Here is a 19,468-nt window from a genome sequence, read left to right as displayed (position 1 = left end):
CAAAACAGACAACGAAGAGCCAACTGCTCCTTCTTAGACCTTTTGCTTTTGGGGATCTTGGGATGGGATTTTCCACAAGGAGGAAAGAGCAGGGCAATAAAACGTAGCCACCCTATGCAAAGAAGCGGCCCGTCCATATGGCTTGTCGCTGGTTCCCAGATGGCTAGCAAATACCGTAGCCATCCCTGCCTCTGAAATTGGAAGAACTGAATTTCCAAGGATCCCTTTCTGCCTGGTGCCCTTAGTGCTTCCTGGCTCCATTGCACTGGGATACCTCCATGGCAAAGCATCCCTTCCAGGATGGAGTTTGATAGCAAAGTTCAGTCAAAGGCAAAGGGGTGATTGGGGCGAGTAACGCAATCTAAACATCTGTGCAGGTGAAGGCCACTTCTGGTTATTACATTTTAAATAGCCAGAGCATCCTCAGAAGCGGTCACTGCCCTGCATGGGGCAGCCATTTTCTGGCTTGCCACTGTCTTGAGGGACTCTCATGGGATGCGCCTCAGGGCTTGGATGCCAAGGGGCTTGCCTCACTCATCTGAATTGAGGCCCAGTTTGGTGGGCAAAGGGCACTCCTTGGGACCCCCATCCTGGGCACTCTGCAAGGCTGCCTTCTAAGAGTGAAGAGCATGGCACCTGCAGGGCGAAGGCTTTCCCAACTCCCTTCTGCAAAACAGCTTCTGCCAGACATGCGCAGGCTGGGTAGCTTTCAGCACTGCGCTCTTACAGTACTGCTATTCCACTTTAACTGCTTTGGCCGCCTCCTGTTGCATTCTGGGATTTGCATAATTTAGAATTCCCAGCCAGAGAGCTCTTAGGCCTCACTGAACTACAAACCCCAGAATGCAACAGGAGGCAGCCAGACCAGTGAAAGTGGAAAGCCCTTGGGGCGGATGGGGCCTTGACCTTTCCAGACCCAGGCAATGGTACCATGCTGTGCCCTGGGCCTCTGGTTGGGAAGGGTGCTGGCCTTGCCTGCCCCAAATGGGACTAGTGTCTCTCTAAAGCAAGAATGGAGTCTCCAGGAGACAGGATTCTCCATTTGACCCCTCCACCAGCCCCCAGCGTGCCCCCCACCCTGCCCCTTTTGGGCCCAATTCCTTCCTTTCTGGGTCGGGCACTGGGCCTCCTGGTGACTCCTATGTGTGTGGTCCTGAGGTTGTGTTGTTTGGGTTCTTTAGTTTGGTATACCCAGCCTTACTGGGCTGGACAGCTGACCAGAGAGAGGCTTAAACCAGCAACAAGAATAGACTCCTTAAAGACAGTATATGATATGACTGACAAGTCTTCTTTAGGCTCCCCAATATCATAGGAGGTTCTCTCTTCTTCCCCAGATCCAAAACCCTGTCTCTATCAGCTCAATGCACTCTCAATGTCTGCTTTAAATCCTGCCTCAAACCCAAACCCTAAGCCATGGCTGGCTGCCCTCAAGCCCTCTGCCTTCATGCCCCAAATGCTCCAAGCCAGAAGGGAAACAATGTGGGGCAGTGGGCTTGCCTTCACTGATAAAAATGTTGAATAGCCCTGGGCCCAGGACAGGACCCCACTGGACACCCCACTGGTCACTTCTCTTTGGGTTGAAGAAGAGGAGCCATTGCTGAGCAGCCTTTGGGGTGGGAATGCTGGAATGAACCCCTCTAAAAGGTGGAATGAAACGGGAAAGAAGGGGCCCAACAAATGTGTCCCCAACCCCCCAGGACCCAAACCCCGAAAGGACCAGCAGTGGTTCTCCAGAAGCCATAGAATGGTAGAGTTGGGAGAGACCCCAATAAGGGCCACCCAGTCCAACCCCCTTCTGCCATGCAGGAACTCACAATCACAGTACCCCCAAGAGATGGCCATCAGCCTCGGTTTAAAAATTGTCCCCAAAGAAGACCATCACTTTCTGAGGAAGTGCCTTTCACTGTCGAACAGCTCTTACTGTCAGGAAGTGCCTCCTAATGTTTAGGTCCTTTTATTGCCATGGGTTATAGAGAAACAAACTCACATGCCATGCCATGCCATGCCCTCCCCCCAAAAGGGCCAGATGGGGACTTGGGACTCCCCTGCATTGACCCCGAAGATTGCTTGTTCCTGGTGTTCCTTGAACTTGCACTCCTTCCTTGCATTGCTACGGTGGTAGTCACAACGTCTGCAGAAAGAGCCAGTGGGGCAGCAGGGACACCTGTGGCAGGTATGCAAATGGTGGGAGTGGGGCAGGGTGGGGGTGCTGGCCCCAGGCCCTTGTCCCTTCAGAGAGTCTGGTACCACCATGGGCCCCAGTTAGGCACCCCAAACCCCAGCCTCCCAAAAGTCAATGCAGCAAGATGGGGTTGGACTGGGTGGCCTTGTGTAGTCTCTTCCAAATCCAGGATGATGTTTTGCTTCTTAAGACCACGCCAGCGAGGCCAGGGGGTCAAGGTTGGAGGGGGAAGAAGGCCCAGCGCACGATGAGGGGAGGTCTCCGTTCCACCAGAGCTGCCTTTGCTGCCAGGGGTGCAGGAAACTCTGGGCAGATCCAGGCCTCTCTGAGGTTGGACAGGATGCCAAAAAAAGAAGGTGGGCTCCTCAGGTGGATCTGCCTGAATGCCCATAGGAAGAAATGCAGCCAGCGTCCTTCTGCAAGCGGAGTGACCCCCCACCTTCCCACTGACTCACTGCTGGACTGCTGCCTCCCTGGCCAGCCCCAGCTGCGGAGGGGTCAGGAGTCAGAGATCAGTGTCCCAAAGCTCTCTTCCTGTGCTGGGACCCCCCCTGCCTCCCCATGATCAGCTAGCCCTCAGGGAGCCCCCTCCCCATACAGCCCTCCAGCCCCCTCACTTGTCCCTCCCCCCTTGCAGCCCCCCACCTCCAATGGGCACTTTGTTGATTGCCCCCCCGCCAGGTGCAGGGGCTTCTGGGGTGCAGGAGGCCTCTCTGCCCCACTGCCTGCCCCTTGGCAGAGGATCCCCCACCAGGCAGCTAGCCCACTTTCTGCTCGGGCCCCTGGACAACCGTGGTGGTCACTGTGATCTCACTGACTGTCACTCGCCCAGCATTCTGTGCCTCCCTCTCCGGAGCGAGGAAGAGGTCATGCACAGAGGCCCCCCGGGGCCCAAAGGCCAGGCTGGGGAGAACTTCGGGGGTCCAGGGGCTGAAGAGGTGGGGCAGGCTGGGGCAGCTGCGTGGCTTGTGGGCCTCAGCTATGAGGGTAGCGAGGATGGAGGCTGCCTCTGGCGCACTGAGTGCCCCTGTGATGTACCGGGCCAGGAGGTCCTGCCGTTTGGCCTCAGAGACCTCGGCAGAGAACAACAGCTCCCACATGGAGACCCCTTGGCCCAGGAATTTGGCCCCTGGGCGCACCGAAGAGCAGGAGGAGGAGGTGGTAGTCTCCAGAGAGGCGCCCACCCTCCCCTCTGCCCTCCCTATGGCTGGGCTGGCATGGAGGTTCCCACCCTGGCCTTCCCTGGTCTTCTCTCCAGCCAGGTTAGTCACCACCGTGGTGGCCACTGTCTCTGTCTGGTCAGCTGTGAGTATCCCGATCCGGTACAGCTTCAAGACCTCCTTCCTCTTCTTCTCTGGGAAGTACTTGGAGTGGAGCAGATCCCAGACGGAGACCTTCTGCCCGCAGAACTCACCAACGGGCACTGAGACCATCCTGGCCTTCAAGATGCCGTCCTTTTTGTCATCCTCTTCATCATCGTCCTCCTCCTCCTCCTCCTCCTCTTCCTCCCATGAGGAAGTTGTGAGAGGGCCAGGTACCTCATGGGCTGTGGGGTCCCCTGCACTGGTGCTGGCACTGGAACTGGAACTAGCACTAGCACTGGTGCTGGCACTGGGTTTGGTAGGTGTTTGTTCCAGGAAGTGGAAGAGGTCATGCAGCGAGGCCAGGATGGTGAGCATGGAGGCCAGTTCCTGGGCGCTGAACTTGCCCTCACGGTGCTTCCGCAAGAGCTCTTCCCCTTTCATCCGGGTCAGGTATGGGGAGAAGAGGAGGTCCCAGACGGACAGCTGCTGGCCCTGGTGCTCTCCGGCCGGCAGGGTGATGGTTTTGGCCTTCAGCAGTGCATCGGTGGGATGCCCAGCGGGGGGACCCTCTGCAGCCTCTGCCTCCTTGGGCCGGACTGATTCTTGACCATGGCTCTTCGCTCTCACAAGGAACTTTCTCTTCCCGGCCTCTGCTTTCTCCAGTGTCCCGCTGATGGCAGTTGCCATCTGCCCAGGGGTCAGCCTGCCTGTCCGGTAGAGCTCCATCAGCTCCTCCCGCTTCTCCCGGGGGAAATACTTAGAGTAGAGCACATCCAGAGCAGGCACGCTCTGCCCTTGGAACTCCCCAAAGGCCAGTGGGATCTGGATCAGCTTCAAGGACTGCCTCAGCTGGGCCTCCCCAGGGAGCTCACTGACCTTTCCCTCCCAGGTGGTGTTTGCCATGCTCTCTGCTGCCGCCATTTTGGCTGCCTCTGCCTCCTCCTCCGCTTTGGCCACAATGGCCGTGACCACACTCTCCATCTGGTCAGTGGTGAGGATGCCAGATTTGTAGAGTTTCAGGAGCTCCTTCCGCTTGCCTTTGGGGATATACTTGCAGTGAAGCAGGTCCCACACAGTGACCTTCTGACCATGGAACCCGCCTGCCGAGATGGTGGTCACCCGGGACTTCAGAGCCTTCTCCGTCCCCTTGCGCCTGGGCATGGGCTTGCTGCTTTCCACCTCAGGTACAGGGTTCCCCTCTTCCCCGGCCTTGGCCTCTGCCTCAGCGACCATGGCATCCAGGGCCTGAGTGAGGTCTGGCAGGGTGACGCTCCCGGACTTGTACTGGCGCAGGAGCTCCTGGCGCTTGTGCCGCGGGACATAGCGGGAGAAGATCAGGTCCCACACAGAGACCTCCTGGCTGCAGAAGACCCTTGCAGGCACCTGGGCAACTGCTTCCTTCAGGCACTGGCGCCGGCCCTCGTCCAGGTGGATGGTTCCCTTGTCAGCCACCGGCAGCATCAGCAGGCCTGTCTCAGGGTCTGGGAGGCACCGTGGGAGCAGCTGCTGGTAAGAGAGGTTCTCACGGGCATTGGGATCGAAGCAGCGCTTGGCGTGGGCCTTGGGGTCGGAGAGCAGACGGAAGGTCTCGCCGTCCAGGTAGCCCCACTGGTAGGCCACCTCTGGGGGAAGGCGGTGGCTGTGCAGCGGGTGGATGAGGCCCCCCGTGGCCACTTGGGCCTCCAGCAGGCGGAAGGCATGCTCCTGGATGAGGAGGCCCTTCCTCATGGCCTGGAAGAGGGAGAGCTTGCTCCCCGTGTAGGGGTCAGTGTAGCCGGTCACGGCCTTCTCAGCCACAAGCAGTGTGTTGAAGAGCTCCCGGTCCACTAGGCCAGCATTGGTGGCGTCCCTGACGGAGAGCAGCCGGTTCTTGGCCACGTCCACGATGTAGCCAGAGGCTGCCTGGTGCTCCAGCAAGGCCAGTCCAGTCCCATGGGTCAGGAGGCCCCGGTGTGTCGCCTGCCGGATGCTCAGCCTCTCCCGGCCAGGATCCTTCAGGACCCCTGCGATCACCTGCTCCTCGCCAGGGCTGGCCGGGGCTGGAAGGGGCCAGCGGGGCTCCTCACGCACCTGCATGATGGGGGTGCCTGCGTCCATGGGGCCCCTGGGGGCAAGGCGCTTCTCTTGAGGCATTGGATGGTGTAGGCAAAAGGCCTCCTGGAGGGTCTTCGGGGATCACACTGTGTTGTCAAGTGATTCTCTGGGGGAAGTAGAGAGAGGCAGCTTAATTAGACACAGGTGGTCACAGATCTCCGGACCCTGCCTGATAGGGGTGCCCACTGGTTGGGTCTGTCTTCCTGGGGGGAGACACACTGGAGATTCAGCCAAGGGAGCCACGGCAGGCCATGGGTCCTCTACCATAAACATGTCTTTGGCATATGCCTCTAGGTCACCCAGCCTTCCGTGCCCAGCCACTGTTCCTCTGCCCCAAGAAGTCCTAGGGAAACACAGGAAAGTGATGGGTAACGCTTGGACCCCCCATAAAATCTGCCCTGGACTCCATCTCAGGAGAGGCAGGAAATGCATAAAATGCAGGAAAAGTACAGAAAATACCTTGCAGATGAAGTGGAGAGCAGCTGACCAACAAAGGCCCCACCTGGAGGCATCTCCCTCCCTCTTTCCTGCTCCCCACATGCCTCCCTGGTGGCTCTGGGGCAACTGACTCCACCAAGATCATCCCAGGACTCCTGTTGCCTTCCTCAGGACCCACCATTGGGCACCTGTCTTCCTCTGCCACCAAACTGCTAGTGCCCACTTGCTCTTTTGCTGGCACTCCCAGCCATGCACTCAGCAGCAGTGGACAGGCAGCCTGCCCGACATGCCCAAGGCCTCCCACCCTCCAACTCTGGGAAGAGTCTACTCTTCAAAGGGGATGCTGGGAACCAAAACCCCTGACTAGGGAAGGAAGAGGCTGGGAAAGCATCTGTCCACCCCACCCCTGTTATGTGCAAGTGGCTGGGACTGACTGGGCCAGGTTCCCCCACCCCCCCAGTCAGAGCCATCCAAGGGACAATCTTGGCATGCATGACTGAGCTGCTCAAATCTGTCTGGAAAGGTGAGGGTGCTGTCCAGACAGGTGAGTCTCTGGTCCTGCAAAGCCATCCTGGAGTGACTTTCTCTGGCCAGGATGGGAGTGCCAGTCCAGAGTCAGACGACTCCAGCTGCCAGCCCAAGGAGGATGCCCTGTTTGTGCCTGGTCAGCCGACCTGCTCAGGCACGTGACCTGGCCTTTGCCCTCTGGCTGGGAAACCTGTTGTGCAGAGAGGCTGCCTGGCAGGTGCTGTCCTAGGCTCATACGCCTGGTTGCTCTAATTGCTGCCTTGGGGGGCAGGATGCGCCTGAGTGTCTGACAGGTCCAGTCGGGAGATCATCCTGCTCAACAAGGAAAGGGGCCCCTTTGTCGGGTGAGACGGTGCCCCACATTTGGCATGTGCAATGGAGTCATGGTCTTGGTATGATAGCCCCTGGGGGTAAGGGCAAAGTACCTGAGCTGGTCCATTCCAAGCATTAGGAGCCACACTTGATGCCAGCCCCAAAAGAAGGGGGGCACCTACCCAAGTGTGCCCCTCCTTGGCTCTGGCACTCCCACATCCCTCCTCCCCCCCTGACCCTTCTGTGGGCAGAGCCCTCCATGTGCTCATGCTCTCACACACAGCTCATTCTGCAGCCCCTGTGGGGTCACCCAAGGGTCCCAGGGAATTTGCAGGGTCCTCCGAACCGTTCCAGACCTCTTGGGCTACAGGCCCATCCAGCCCCACACGACTCCACAGAAAGGAAGGCAGGTTCTGGGGAGTGACAGACTCCAGGGCTCATCATCCATCACCACCACCACCATCATCACCATGTAGAAGCTTGTGGGACTCCGGCCTGGCCTCTTCCTTGCCGGCCCTGCCTCCCTTCATCCTGGGGCCAGCTAGCCACAAAACAAGTTCTGCTTGCCCTCCCGCTCTGGCCAATTATCTTGTTTTGGGGAAGAGAGGGCCAGGAAAGAGGCCCAGGGCAGAGGGTGACTGGTCAGCTGGCCAGCCTAATTGCCACCTGCCCAGTCTGGTTCAATGGCCAGGTGCCCCCGGAGCCCTCCAGGCAGGAAGGAAGGAAGGAAAGAAAGAAAGAGGAGGCCTCCGCCTGATGCGGCTTCGCCACTTGGAAATGACACACACAGTTCCAGGAGCCCAAGGGGGCCGCTCCTCCTCGGCAGCCCAAATTGCCCCATGCCTCTTGGGGCCAATTTGCCTCATTAGCAGCCTGCTCTTCCTTCCGTTTGTTTGGGATAATTGGCGAGGGGACGGCATGGGCTCCATGGCCTTGCAAGGCATTGGACTACTGCCTCTGACCTGCTTGCTTTGGGCCCAATGGGGAAGGGGAGCAGGGAATGGGCAAGGGGCCCAGCTGCTCTGAGGGTAAGCCTGACTTCTCCTGGGGGCCCTATACCATCCCATCCCGCCTTGAAAGTCCCTTTACCAGGCAGAACGCCCAGGACTATGGCTCTGGCAGAGGATTGGCCAATGGACCAAGGGGCTGGGCAATGCCACCCTTGACCTTGGTGGATGCCTTCCACCTCAACCTCAACCTCCATGCCATCCAGTTGCCCTGCAAACTCCCTGCGTTCAGCAGTGGTGGTGCCTCTCCAGCAATCGCCACGCTCCTGCTGGGTCCGGATCTTTGCGGCAAGGCCCCAATTCTCCCCACTCTTATTCTGAGCCTTCCTCTGGAGGTGCCCAAGGCATCTCCTGCTGGCTCAGACCTGGTTTGGGAAGGTGCATGAGGCAGGAGGCAGGAAGGCACTGGGGGCCAGTGTTGCCAATTTCCAGGGAATTCCCAGGAATCTGGAAATTTCATTGACTTCTTTCTGAGTGAACAATAATAATAAATATTGGGGAATTCTGGGGATTTTGGTAAAACAGTCCGGGGAATATCTTTGAGGCTTGTTGGCAACACTGCTGGGGGCCCAGATGTTGGAGGGGACTCATCTGGCAGCAGCCCTCCCCATTTGAACCTGGGAAGAGAGGAAGGGGCCTTGCCCTGGACCAGAGCAGAGCCCCCCAGACTGACCTCCCCCTCTCCATGGGCCTAAAGCCCCCAGACTGGAGGATGTGGGATGCAAGGGAGCCCCCTCCCACTGCTCTCTCCCATCAGCTGGAGGCATTTGGGGGGCAACTATGGAAGGGAGAAAAAGCCCCCCTTTGGCAACTCTGGGAAGAACCGTTTCCTCCCCTGCCCCCTCCCCACTTCTAGCATTTTGAGAACTTCCAAAATACCACTGTGGGGCCCCCTCACTGCCCCCCAGGCCAGTCTGGGAGGCTTCGGGGGTCTCTGAAATGCGCTGAGTGAGCATCTCCCCTTCTCTGGTGGTCTCTGAGGGGGCCACTGGGGGTCTCAGAGGACAGCTGCCCCCTGACCCTTTGCCCAGGACCCCTTGGTGCAGGTGGGGCTGCCCCTCCTGCCGGGACACTGCCTGCCCACCTTCCTACCTGTGAACTGGGGAGCGCTGCTCTTGTCCTCTGCTGCTCTGGCTCTGGCTCTTGGTTGACAACTGTGCCTCTGACTGTCCGGCCGGGATGCAGCTGCCTCCATTTAAGCGTCCGTCCAGCCATGGTCTCCCCGCCCTCCTGGGATGACACACCGGCTCAGCCTCAGGCGCCCAGCGGCACAAACCTCTCCGCTTGCCTGCCTGCCTGCCTGCCTATCTGCCTACTGGCCTCCTGAGGTCCCAGGGTCTCTTTGAACCTCTTTGCATTTGGAGGGCAGAGCCGCCTTTGCAAGGGGCCCCAAACACAGCGGAAACAGGGTCTAGATCCAGTTCTGAGTTCCACAATTCAAAAAGGATGTTGAAAAGCTGGAGCCATGTGTCCAAAGGAGGGCAACCAAAATGGTGAAGGGTCTGGAAACCTTATGCCTTATGAGGAACAACTGAGGGAGCTGGGGATGTTTAGCCTGGAGAAGAGAAGGTTAAGAGGTGATATGATAGCCCTGTTCAAATACTTTAAGGGATGTCACATTGAAGAGGGAGAAAGCTTATTTTCTGCTGCTCCAGAGACAATTGATGCAAGCTACAGGAAAAGAGATTCCAGCTTAACATTAGGAGGAGATTCCTGACAGTAAGAGCCATAGCAGTGGAAGGCACATGCTCCCTTGGATTGTGGTGCTCTTTGGAGGTCTTTAAGCAGAGGCTGGATGGCCATCCCTTGGGTGTGCTTTGATTGTGAGTCCCTGCATGGCAGATGAATGGGAGTTGGACTGGATGTCCTTTGGTGTCTCTGCCAACTTCTATGACACTATAATTCTAAGGAAACATGCCTCCCTTTACGAATCTGCCCCCCCACACTCACACCCTCCTGCGGCTTCCTTTGGGGGCCCTGGTGGGGTCTGCCAGCTTGGCACACAAGTCCCAATCTAGTGGCTTGACCGGAGCGTCCCCAGGCCATGGTCTTGCCACCTCAGGAGGCCAAAGCCAGTCCACAGGGAGATGCCAAGCTGACCCCGCAAGCACACTGGTCCATCAGGAACCTCCAGGTCAAATGTGGTCAGTTTCAGCATTCACTGGCCCTTGGATGCATATTTTATGAAAGAAGGCTGGCCAAAGCTAATATTTGAACCTAGGCGAATGTCCCAAACATTATCATGTCAGCTCAGTACTGACTGGCAAAGTTTGGCTGTTCCCTTACAAAACAGAAAAGTTTGGTCCTTTTTGCAGAGAACTTGGAGCAAAACACATTTTAAGGCCTGCTTCTGGCCAGACTTGGGGTCCATTTGAACCCTCAGTGAAACCAGCAGCAGCCCCTCTGGCAGCACTGGGCAGGCTCCCTCCTTGAACCAGGCAGTGCCATCCAGAAGCATGGGAGCTCCTGGGGAAAGGTTACTTTCTGGGTGTCAGATGGGAAGGGGAGCCAGGTTCAGCTCCTGCTCGGCCACCCCAAACTTCCCCTTCCTCCTATGGGATTAGCTGTGGAGCAAAGGAAGGATCAGGGCCATGGAAGGACGGGCTGCCAGCCATTATCGAGATGGCTATTTGTTTTTGGCAGGTCTGAGTTGTTCCGTCAGAAAGGGTGGTGCGGTGGCTTAAGTGCCAGACTAGGACACTGGGAGACTAGGGTCTGCCATGGGAACCCACCACCAGCTGACCCTGGTCAGGTCACACTCTCTCAACCTCCTCAGGAGAAGGCCATGGCAAACCTCCTCTGGGCAAGTCTTGCCAAGGGAACCCCATGGTCACCATAACTGGAAATGACTTGAAGGCACACAACAACAACAACAACAACAACAAGGTTGCTGCAGCGTCTGCAGAGGATACTGTTTATATGACGAGAAGAATAAAATGACCACTGTCAGAGCCATGGAAACTCAATGAGGGACAAGTGAGCCACTCAGAGTTGGTTTAGACAGAATTTAGAAGACAAAAGAGGGCAACGGTCACCAGAAGGACAGGGGCCAGAATCCTGGCAGAGGGCCCTCAGGCCCCCGAGGAGGACAGCGCCAAAGAGCCCTAGATCCAGAAGGGACCCCCAACGCTCAGCCAGTCCAGCCCCCTTCTGCCACGCAGGAAGACACATTCAAAGACCTCCCGGCAAAGGATGGCCCTCCGGCCTGTTTTTGTTGGTGGTGGAGCCCTGGTGATGCCGGGGTTCAATGCCAGGACTGCAGCCACTCATTCACAAACTGCAAGGTTGCGAGTTCAATACCAGCCAAAGGCTCAGGCTCAACTCAGGCTTCCATCCTTCTGTAGGCCATAAGCAGTATAGAAATGCCCTTGCTATTACTATATTGCTTCCTATTATTGTTGGTTGCCTTCACATCATTTCTGGTTTAAGGAGACCCTGTCATGGGGTTTTCTGAGGCTGAGAGAGAGTGGCTTGCCCAAGGTCAGCTGGAGGGTTTCCATGGCTAAGCAGGGATTTGAACCCTGTCTCCAAAGCCATGATGCAACATTCAAACCAGGACACCATGCTGGCTCCCCGGCCTCCCTTTAAAAACAACCTCCAAGGAAGGAGGCCACCGCCATCAGAGGACATTTCTTCCTAATCTTGAGGTTGAATCTCTTTACCTGTAATTTGCATCCATTGAGACTGTGCTCCAGCCTCCGGAGCAGCAGATAGCAAGCTTCCTCCATCCCCAGGATGACACCCCTTGATAACACTTCCCAGAAACCTAGAATCCGAGAGTGGGAAGGGACCCCCCTCAAAGGCCATTCAACGCAACCCCTTCTTCTGCCATGCAGGAATAATTGGATCCTATTGCAGGAAGGGACCCCCAAGGGCCATCCAATCCAGCCCCCTTTTGCCATGCAGGAATACATGGATCCTATTGCAGGAAGGGACCCCCAAGGGCCATCCAATCCAGCCCTCCTTTTGCCATGCAGTAATACATGGATCTTATTCAGGGTCCCCCCAAGGGCATCCCTCCACCCCCTTTTGCCATGCAGGAATAATGGAACTTATTGCAGAAGGGACCCCCTAGGCCTCATCCAATCCCCCCCTCTTGCCCTGCCGGCCATATACATGGATCCTAGAGTTTGGAAGGGTCTCTACGGAAGGGCGCATATGGTCCCACCGCATCTGCCATGCAGAATTACATTATTGCAGGAAGGGACCCCCAAGGGCCATCCAATCCAGCCCCCTTTTGCCATGCAGGAATACATGGATCCTATTGCAGGAAGGGACCCCCAAGGGCCAGCCAGCCCACAGCCCTCCTTCTGCAAGCGAGGCTCCAGCTGCAAGACCCCTCCCTCCCTCCCCACTTTGGGCAGTCGGAAAGACTGGGAAGAGGGGGGCAGGCTTCCCCTCTGCGGCCCCGGCCCCTCTCCCGCCTCCTGGCCCCCCAGCCAGGCCCCCGGCCCAGACTGGCCCAGGCCAGGACCCCCAGCAGTAGGAAGGGGCGGGGCTAAGGAGAGTCCGAAGCCCCGCCCCTCGGAGGGGCTCTGAGCCAGGCTGCCCTCTGCCGCCCCCTGCTGGAGGACGAGGCAACGGCGCCGGCGCAGCTGCAGCGGAGCCAGGGGGTCGGGGGGGTCCGGGGGGGGGTCGCAGTGACGTCACTGGGGGCGGGGCGGGAGACCCTCAAAAGACTATGGCCGCCGGTCTCTCTGGAACGCTTGAAGGCGAGATGGCGGGAGTCTGGGAGGAAGCAGGGCCCTTTGGCTTCAGATGGACTACGTCCCATTGAAAGCATTCCCTCTGGGCCCAGTCTTCCCGAGGCCATGGCTTTAGAAGGGACTCTGCCGCATGGAGCGGGGCCTGAGGAGGACGAGGAGGACTGGCCCGGGCGGGGCATTCGGGGGAGAAGGAGGCCTTTCTGGGGCCAACCCGAAGCCCCCGCGGCCTCTTCTGCTTCCTCGGGCAAAGAGCCTGGGAGGCCTAGGGCTGGGTCTGGCTGCTCCTCTCTGCAGGCCATGGCTCTCCAGGCCCAGGACCCTTCTTCATGTCCCCCGGATGGAGCCCAGCATCAGGCCTCCTCTTCCTCCTCCCTTTGCGAAGCCACAGGCTGCTATGGCTGCTCTGGAGGAAGAAGGCTCCAGAGGCAAAGCATGGCAAGCATCCCAAGAGGAGGGGAAAGGAGGGCAGAAAAGCCCCCCTAGTCTGGATTCTGTCTGGAGGGGGGCAGCATGAGTGGCCGCCCAGAGCCACCCCCTCGGTCTTTCCCTGAGAAAGGCCCCAGCCCCTCCGCAGAAGAGAGCCCCTGAAGAGCCCCTGACCCCAGAAAGAAAGAAAGGGTGCGCCAGGCAAGGCTTCTCTCCAGTTGCCCCAGGGCTGCTTACTGGGCAAACTGGCCCAACCGGCCCATCCCTCTGAGGCTCTGGGTCTGGTGCAGCTGTTGCTGTTATCACTGTTGTTGTTGTTGTTGTTGTTGTCATCATTGTGGCCTCCCCGCCTTCCGGCAGGGATTCGAACCCTAGTCCCCAAGAGACCTGGACCCCACAAAGGACGCCAGGCCACGCGGCTCCGAGGGATCCTGTGGCAAGATCTGTGTCCCTTGCCTTCCGCAGAGGCTGAGAGAGTGTGACTTGCAGAAGCTCATGCTGCCAACTCCTTTCTCTCAGTGAGTCTCAAAGGTGCTACAAGATCTCTCTTCATACTGATTCTGACAGACTAACACAGCTATACCTTTGAATTGCCCAAGGCTGGTGGGGATTCGAACCCAGGTCCCTGGAGACCAACAGGCCCAGCACTGCGCCTCTCTGGCATTGCTTGCTTGCAAGGCTATTCTGGGCATTGGGGCAGCCATGGGGCAGAGGGGGCCTGGGCAGGGTAACCAGATGTCCTCCTAACTGCAAAGGAGGACAAGGCACTGTAGAATGGTGTTAGAGGAAAATGGAGGACATCCCCAAATAAAAGCTAAAACATAAACTCATGCTTCTTAGTCATGCTTACAACTGCAAATGTCCTGGCAAAGAACTACTTTTGGGGTAATAACAGTAATGGAGTAACTTGTGTGACAAAGTAACTTTCCAAGATCCAGGAGAGGAGCTTTGCCCAGTTGCTGGCCTGACCCTGCAGCCTGGCCATGGGGAGCCTGTGGGGGTCTTGTGTGGGGCTCTGTGTGTCCGCTAGGCAGGAGGTGCCCCCTTCAAGGGCAGCCAGGGGCTGAGGCTCCGAGAGGCCACCCTTTGGCCACTCTGAGTAGCCACTACTCCTTCCAGCCGCTTGCCAGGGGCTGGCTCTGGGGCTGCTGCTCTGGGAGAGAGATGCCATGCGCAGACATGTGGGGCACACGACCCTCCTCCCCACCCCATTGGTGCTCTAAGCAGGGGTCGGCAACCTACGGCCCACGGGCCAGATTTGGCCCAGCGAGGCCTTGGGACCAGCCCCAGCCCGGTCCTGCCACTGATTGCCACCCCCGCCACAGCTTCCACGCCGCTCTGGGCGCCATTTTGAGTTCGGCCCCCCAGTTGTCTGAGGGACAGCAACCTGGCCCCCGGCTCAAAAAGGTTGCCTACCCCTGCTCTAAGCAGAGGAAGGGGCTCCCCAGAGGACCCCTCCCCAATCCTACTTGAGGCCCCATGGCTCCCTCCCAGCAGTGGCACATTGCGAGTGGCGCCTTCTTCCTCCAAAGAGGCATGGCACAACACATGGCCCTCCTCTCCTGCCAGGGCAGGGGGCCACAGCCACAGGAGGCCTTGGGTTCAGGAACCCCCTTCTGCCCCACAGGACCCTCCCCTCCTGCCCCCAAAGCTAGCACAGTGGCTCATGGTAAAGGTGCCATTCCATTTCTGCCCTCTGATTATGCCCCTTGGGCTTCTTTTCTTCCCTCATCATGGAGCTGGGGGGGGGCATTCTGGAGAAGGGACCCTCTGGGCCTCTGGTTTTGGAGTTCCAGTTCCCGGCCTGGGTCACAGGGGTCATGTGCCACCACAGACCCGCCCCCCAGGGTCCCCAGGAGAAGAGGCCTCAATGCCAGCTCCCCACCCGGAGCAGCCATCTTCTATTTCTCCCCCTCCTCAATTCCTCTTATGACCCTCTCCCCAAATAAACACTCCAGAAATCCCACTCCCCATTGGAAAGACCTGGCAACTTGTGAGAGTAGCCCAGGCTGACCACCCAGCGCCCAATTTGGCGCCATTTCCTAGATTGCGCCATTTCCTAGACTGTGGGTGAGAGGGGTCATCCTCTGGCCTTGAGCAATTGTGAGACCCCCCCACACACACACACCTCCCTAGACCACCATTGGCAGGAGGTTCCTGGGGGGACCCATTAAAGCCAAAGGGAAGCCTGGGGGAGGGGTTGGGAATGACCCTGTGGGGGAGGACAGGGCAAAGGGGGGCTACCATTCACATTTAGTACCACTCTGGATAGTGTAAAGGGAATGGGGGGGGGGGCTGCCTCCAGCATCAAAAAAGTGTGTACATGTGTGTAGGGGGGGAGGTTTGAGGGGCTTGATCCAGCTCCCCTTCCCTTTCCCCCTGGAAGCTCCATCCTTCTTGGTGGACCAGGCCAGCCTTCACCCCATGGGGCAGAAGACCCCCACCTGACTGTATGGGTGGAGATGGTGCCCCTGATAGAATGATGGCATCCTAGTTGCAAGAGACCCCCAGGGGCCCGCCAGTCCAGCCCCCTTCTCCTGCCATGCCCCCCCAGGACAAGTGGCCACCCGGCCTCTGCTTAGAAACAGCCTCCAAAGAAGGGCACTCTGTTGCTCTCTGAGGAAGCCCAGTGTTCCACTGTTGACCCCTCTGCACAACCAAACCCTTTGGAAGCCGTCTTCCACCGGTCCTGCTTTGGGGAGGGGGCCGCATCCCATAGCCAGCCCCAGGGGACGGCAGAACCGGCCGCGGGAACGTCTGGGCAGAGCTATTTGCTGAGGGGCCCAGTTCGACCACTTCAGATTGTGTGGAGATTATCACATGGGGAAAAGGGGGGCATTTATGGATGTGTCTGAAACGCAACTGTGATATTACATGCTACTCACGCAAATACGCAACTGTGCGAAACTATTGAGCATGATAGCACTAGCATTGCTTTTTATTTACATGGCTGTGATTATTGCTGAATTGGCCCTGGTGTGATAATCCCCTTTAGAGTTGGAAGAGCCCCCGGGTCTCTGCATTACATTGTTCCTATTAAGCCTGTGGTCTATTAAGACCCCTAGATCCCTTTCACACACGCTGCTGCCAAGCTAGACGTCACCCGTCCTATACTTATTTCATTTTTCCTGCCTAAGTGTAATGTGGGTGTATATGGCTCCCAGTGTAATGCCTGGCATTTCTCCTTGATAAGTATGGCCCCATCCCTTCATGGAAGTCCTTGATAAAGATGTTGAACGGCAGACTGGGCCCAGGACAGAGCCCCACTGGACGCTCCAGGATGAAGGAGAAGAGGAGCCATGGCTGAGCAGCCTTTGGGTTCGGCCGGTCAACCAATGACAAATCCATCTAACAGTTGCCTTTTCTAACCTGTATTTTCCAAGCTTGTCATGGGGACCTTGTCAGAGGCCTTACTGAAATCAAGATATACTATATCCACAGCATTCCCTTCAGTATTTCTCTAAGTTGACTGAAATCAGCTCTCCCACCTGGAATAATCCTGTGTCCAGTTCTGGGCATCACAATTCAAAAAGGATGTTGAGAAACTGGAGCACATCCAAAGGGGAACCACCAAAATGGTGAAGGGTCTGGAAACCATGAAGCCCTATGAGGAGAGACTCAGGGAACTGCTGGGGATGTTTACCTGGAGAAGAGAAGGTTAAGAGGTGAGATGATGGCCCTGTTTAAGTATTTGAAGGGATGTCACACTGAGGAGGGAACAAGCTTGTTTCCTGCTGCTCCAGAGAACAGGCCCTGGAGCAATGGATGCAAGCTCCAGGAAAAGAGATTCCAGATCAACATTAGGAAGAACTTCCTGACAGTAAGAGCTGTCCGACAGAGGAGCACACTCCTACCTCAGAGATCATAGTGGAGTCTCCCTCCTTGGAGGTCTTTATGCAGAGGCTGGATGGCCTTCTGTCAATGGGGATGCTTTGATGGAGAGTTCCTGCAGGGCAGAATGAAGGGGTTGGACTGGATCAGGGCCCTTGCGGTCTCTTCCAACTCTAGGATTCTATTATTCAAGCATCTCAGAGACTCTGCCTGGCTCCTAACAAACTCCAGGAGAACATGGTCACTTCCACCTTAGGATCCCACCACTTGCACTCCGTTAACCAAGTCATCCTTGGTGGTTAGGATCATTTCTAAAAGGGCTGACCCCCTTATTGTCTTTTCTACCTTTTGGATAATCAAATTGTCTTCCAGGCAAGTGAGGAATTTCCTGGACCTTAAATTTTGGGTTGCGCCTGACTCCCAGCAAATGTCAGGTTAGCTGAAGTCACCCATCACTGCCACATCTCTCCTGTCTGAACATGCGCTCCTCCGTTCCAGCTTGAAGGCATCATCATCATCCAAGTCCTCTGTTTTGCTTCTGGGTCTGTAGTGGACCCACACCCCAACGCCACCGCTGCCACATCCCTGAACTTTTGGGCACATGCTCTCAGCCTGGCTTCCATCCCTGGGTCTCTTCGCGGGAGTAAACACCCTTGAGGCCTGCTGCTACTCCACCTCCTTTCCTGCTTGTCCTCCTCCTCTGAAAGAGGCCATACCCTTCTATTACTGCATTCTGATCGCAAGAGTCATCCCACCAAGTTTCAATGATGCCTATTAGGTCCTATTTGCATTGCTGTGTTGAGCGTTTGTCCTGAATCACGCACCCAGTATTTGTGCGCCACTGAGTCACAACAGCCCCACTTCCCAACGCACATACACGCACATATCTGTGATTCAGCCACAGGCAACATGCCCCCGGTTTATGGGGCTATTACCCCCCAAACACACCTGGCGCTGCCACTTTGCCTGGATGCAACCATTGGAGCCAGACCAACATGTACACACACCAGAGAAATCACCGAGTTTGGCACCACTTTAACTCTTTGTCTGACTCAAGGCTATGGAATTCTGGGAGCTCCACTCTGGGCCCACAACAAACTTCAACTCCCAGAATTCCATACCCTTCAGCCAGGGCAGTTAAAGCGGTGCCAAATTGGGTTATTTCTCCAGTGTGGATACAGTCTGGGATATCAGTCTGCATACTGTGAAAGCAGTATGTGCAAGAAGAATCTATGGGTCCTAGTGGCCCACAAGCCCAACATGAGCCAACAGTGTGATGTGGCAGCCAAAAGGGGCCAATGTGATTCTGGGAGGCAATTGCCCCGCTCATGTTCTGCTTTGGCCAGACCTCACCCAGAGTCGTCCTGCGTCCAGTTTTGGGACCCACAACTCAAGGATGATGGATGAGCTGGAACGCGTCCAGAGAAAGAAAAAACAAGAAGATCAAAGGTCCGGAAAAAAAAAAAAAAAAAAAAAAAAAAAAAAAAAAAGATTACCACCTTCCAAGGAAGGTGGTAATCTTTCCTTGCCTGGCCGTCCTTAAACAGAGGTTGGGTGGCCCGCCTTGCAAGGTCGATTTAGTTGTGTATTCCTGCATGGCAGGAGGTTTGACTAGATAGCCTTTTGCATCCCTTCCAATTTCTGAATTCCATGGTTCTCTGAGATGGCTTTCCACTCCAGCCACCTTTCTCTCTCTTCTGGAGCTTTTCATTGGAATATTTTCTTTTTTGCACATTTTAAGAATTACTTTCTGCTTTAAGTCTTTTATTCAAGCACTTTAGGAGGGGTTTAGGCCTGAAAGATGGCCTAGAAATACCTAAATGACTGAATTAGTCAGCTCTCCTCTTCTGGAGAATCCGGGGATAGCCCTGCCCCCCATTCTCCCCAATGGCGATGTGTGCATGTGGCCACACCAACACCATCATGCGTGCATCACACCACCATTGGTCATAGAACCATAGAGTTGGAAGAGACCCCCAAGAAGGGCCCTGATCCAATCCAACCCCCTTCTTCTGCCATGCAGGAACTCTCAATCAAAGCAGGCCCATTGAGAGATGGCCACCCAGCCTCTGTTTCAAGACCTCCAAGGAAGGAGGTCCCATAGATTTTGTCATCCATGGGGAACAGAACTCCACAGAGTGTAAGTAAAAGTCTCCTGTCTCCCTCTTCTAGATCATGGGAGGGAGAGAGGGAGGGACCTGCCTCGGCTCAGGCCAAACTTCAACAAAACCAGAGTCAAAAAGGTGGAAAGGTTTTTTATTGACAGCAGAAGAAGTCCAGTAGTGTTGGTCCACCGCCAAGCTGGCTCTTCCAGGGAGAGGGGGAAGCCACGTCCAGCGGCCTGAGAGCTCCAGGCAGGACTTTGGACTCACACCAGGTGAATGACCCATGATAGAGTGGAAGCCCTCTTCAGGCCTGCCTCCAGATGAAGGGACTCCCACAGGTCCTGGGCATTGTTATACACTGCCTGGCAGAAGCGGGCAGGACTGGGTGGCCCTTTTGGGGTCTAGGATTCCAGCCCTCCGAGAAGGGGCTGGCCAGAAGTGAGGAAGGGAGAGACCCAGGGAGTGCTGGAGGCCACTGACCGCTTCCTTTCTCCTCTTGCTTCAGAGGCCATGACTGCTGCCAGGCAGGAAATAC

The 19,468-nt window shown here is 56.7% G+C and overlaps 2 protein-coding genes across 2 annotated transcripts in view; one reads left to right on the top strand and one right to left on the bottom strand.

Annotated features, from left to right (window-relative positions):
- Positions 1-19,468, top strand: part of GRINA (glutamate ionotropic receptor NMDA type subunit associated protein 1) — a 595,197-nt gene that overhangs the window by 242,540 nt on the left and 333,189 nt on the right. The gene's annotated exons all lie outside the window — the stretch shown is intronic.
- Positions 2,861-19,468, bottom strand: part of EPPK1 (epiplakin 1) — a 33,252-nt gene continuing 16,644 nt past the window's right edge. The window contains exons 7-8 of the mRNA XM_042464496.1: positions 18,182-18,236; positions 2,861-5,652 (exon numbers count right to left, since the gene is read on the bottom strand). Coding sequence (XP_042320430.1) covers positions 2,941-5,652; positions 18,182-18,236 — 2,767 coding nt within the window. The 3' untranslated portion in view covers positions 2,861-2,940. The remainder of the gene's footprint in view (positions 5,653-18,181; positions 18,237-19,468) is intronic.

This window comes from Sceloporus undulatus, chromosome 4 (genome assembly GCF_019175285.1).
Source record: "Sceloporus undulatus isolate JIND9_A2432 ecotype Alabama chromosome 4, SceUnd_v1.1, whole genome shotgun sequence".
In the NCBI taxonomy this organism is placed as follows: domain Eukaryota; kingdom Metazoa; phylum Chordata; class Lepidosauria; order Squamata; family Phrynosomatidae; genus Sceloporus; species Sceloporus undulatus.
The sequence above is the reverse complement of the archived record's forward strand: the minus strand, read 5'-3'. Positions and strand labels throughout refer to the sequence as shown.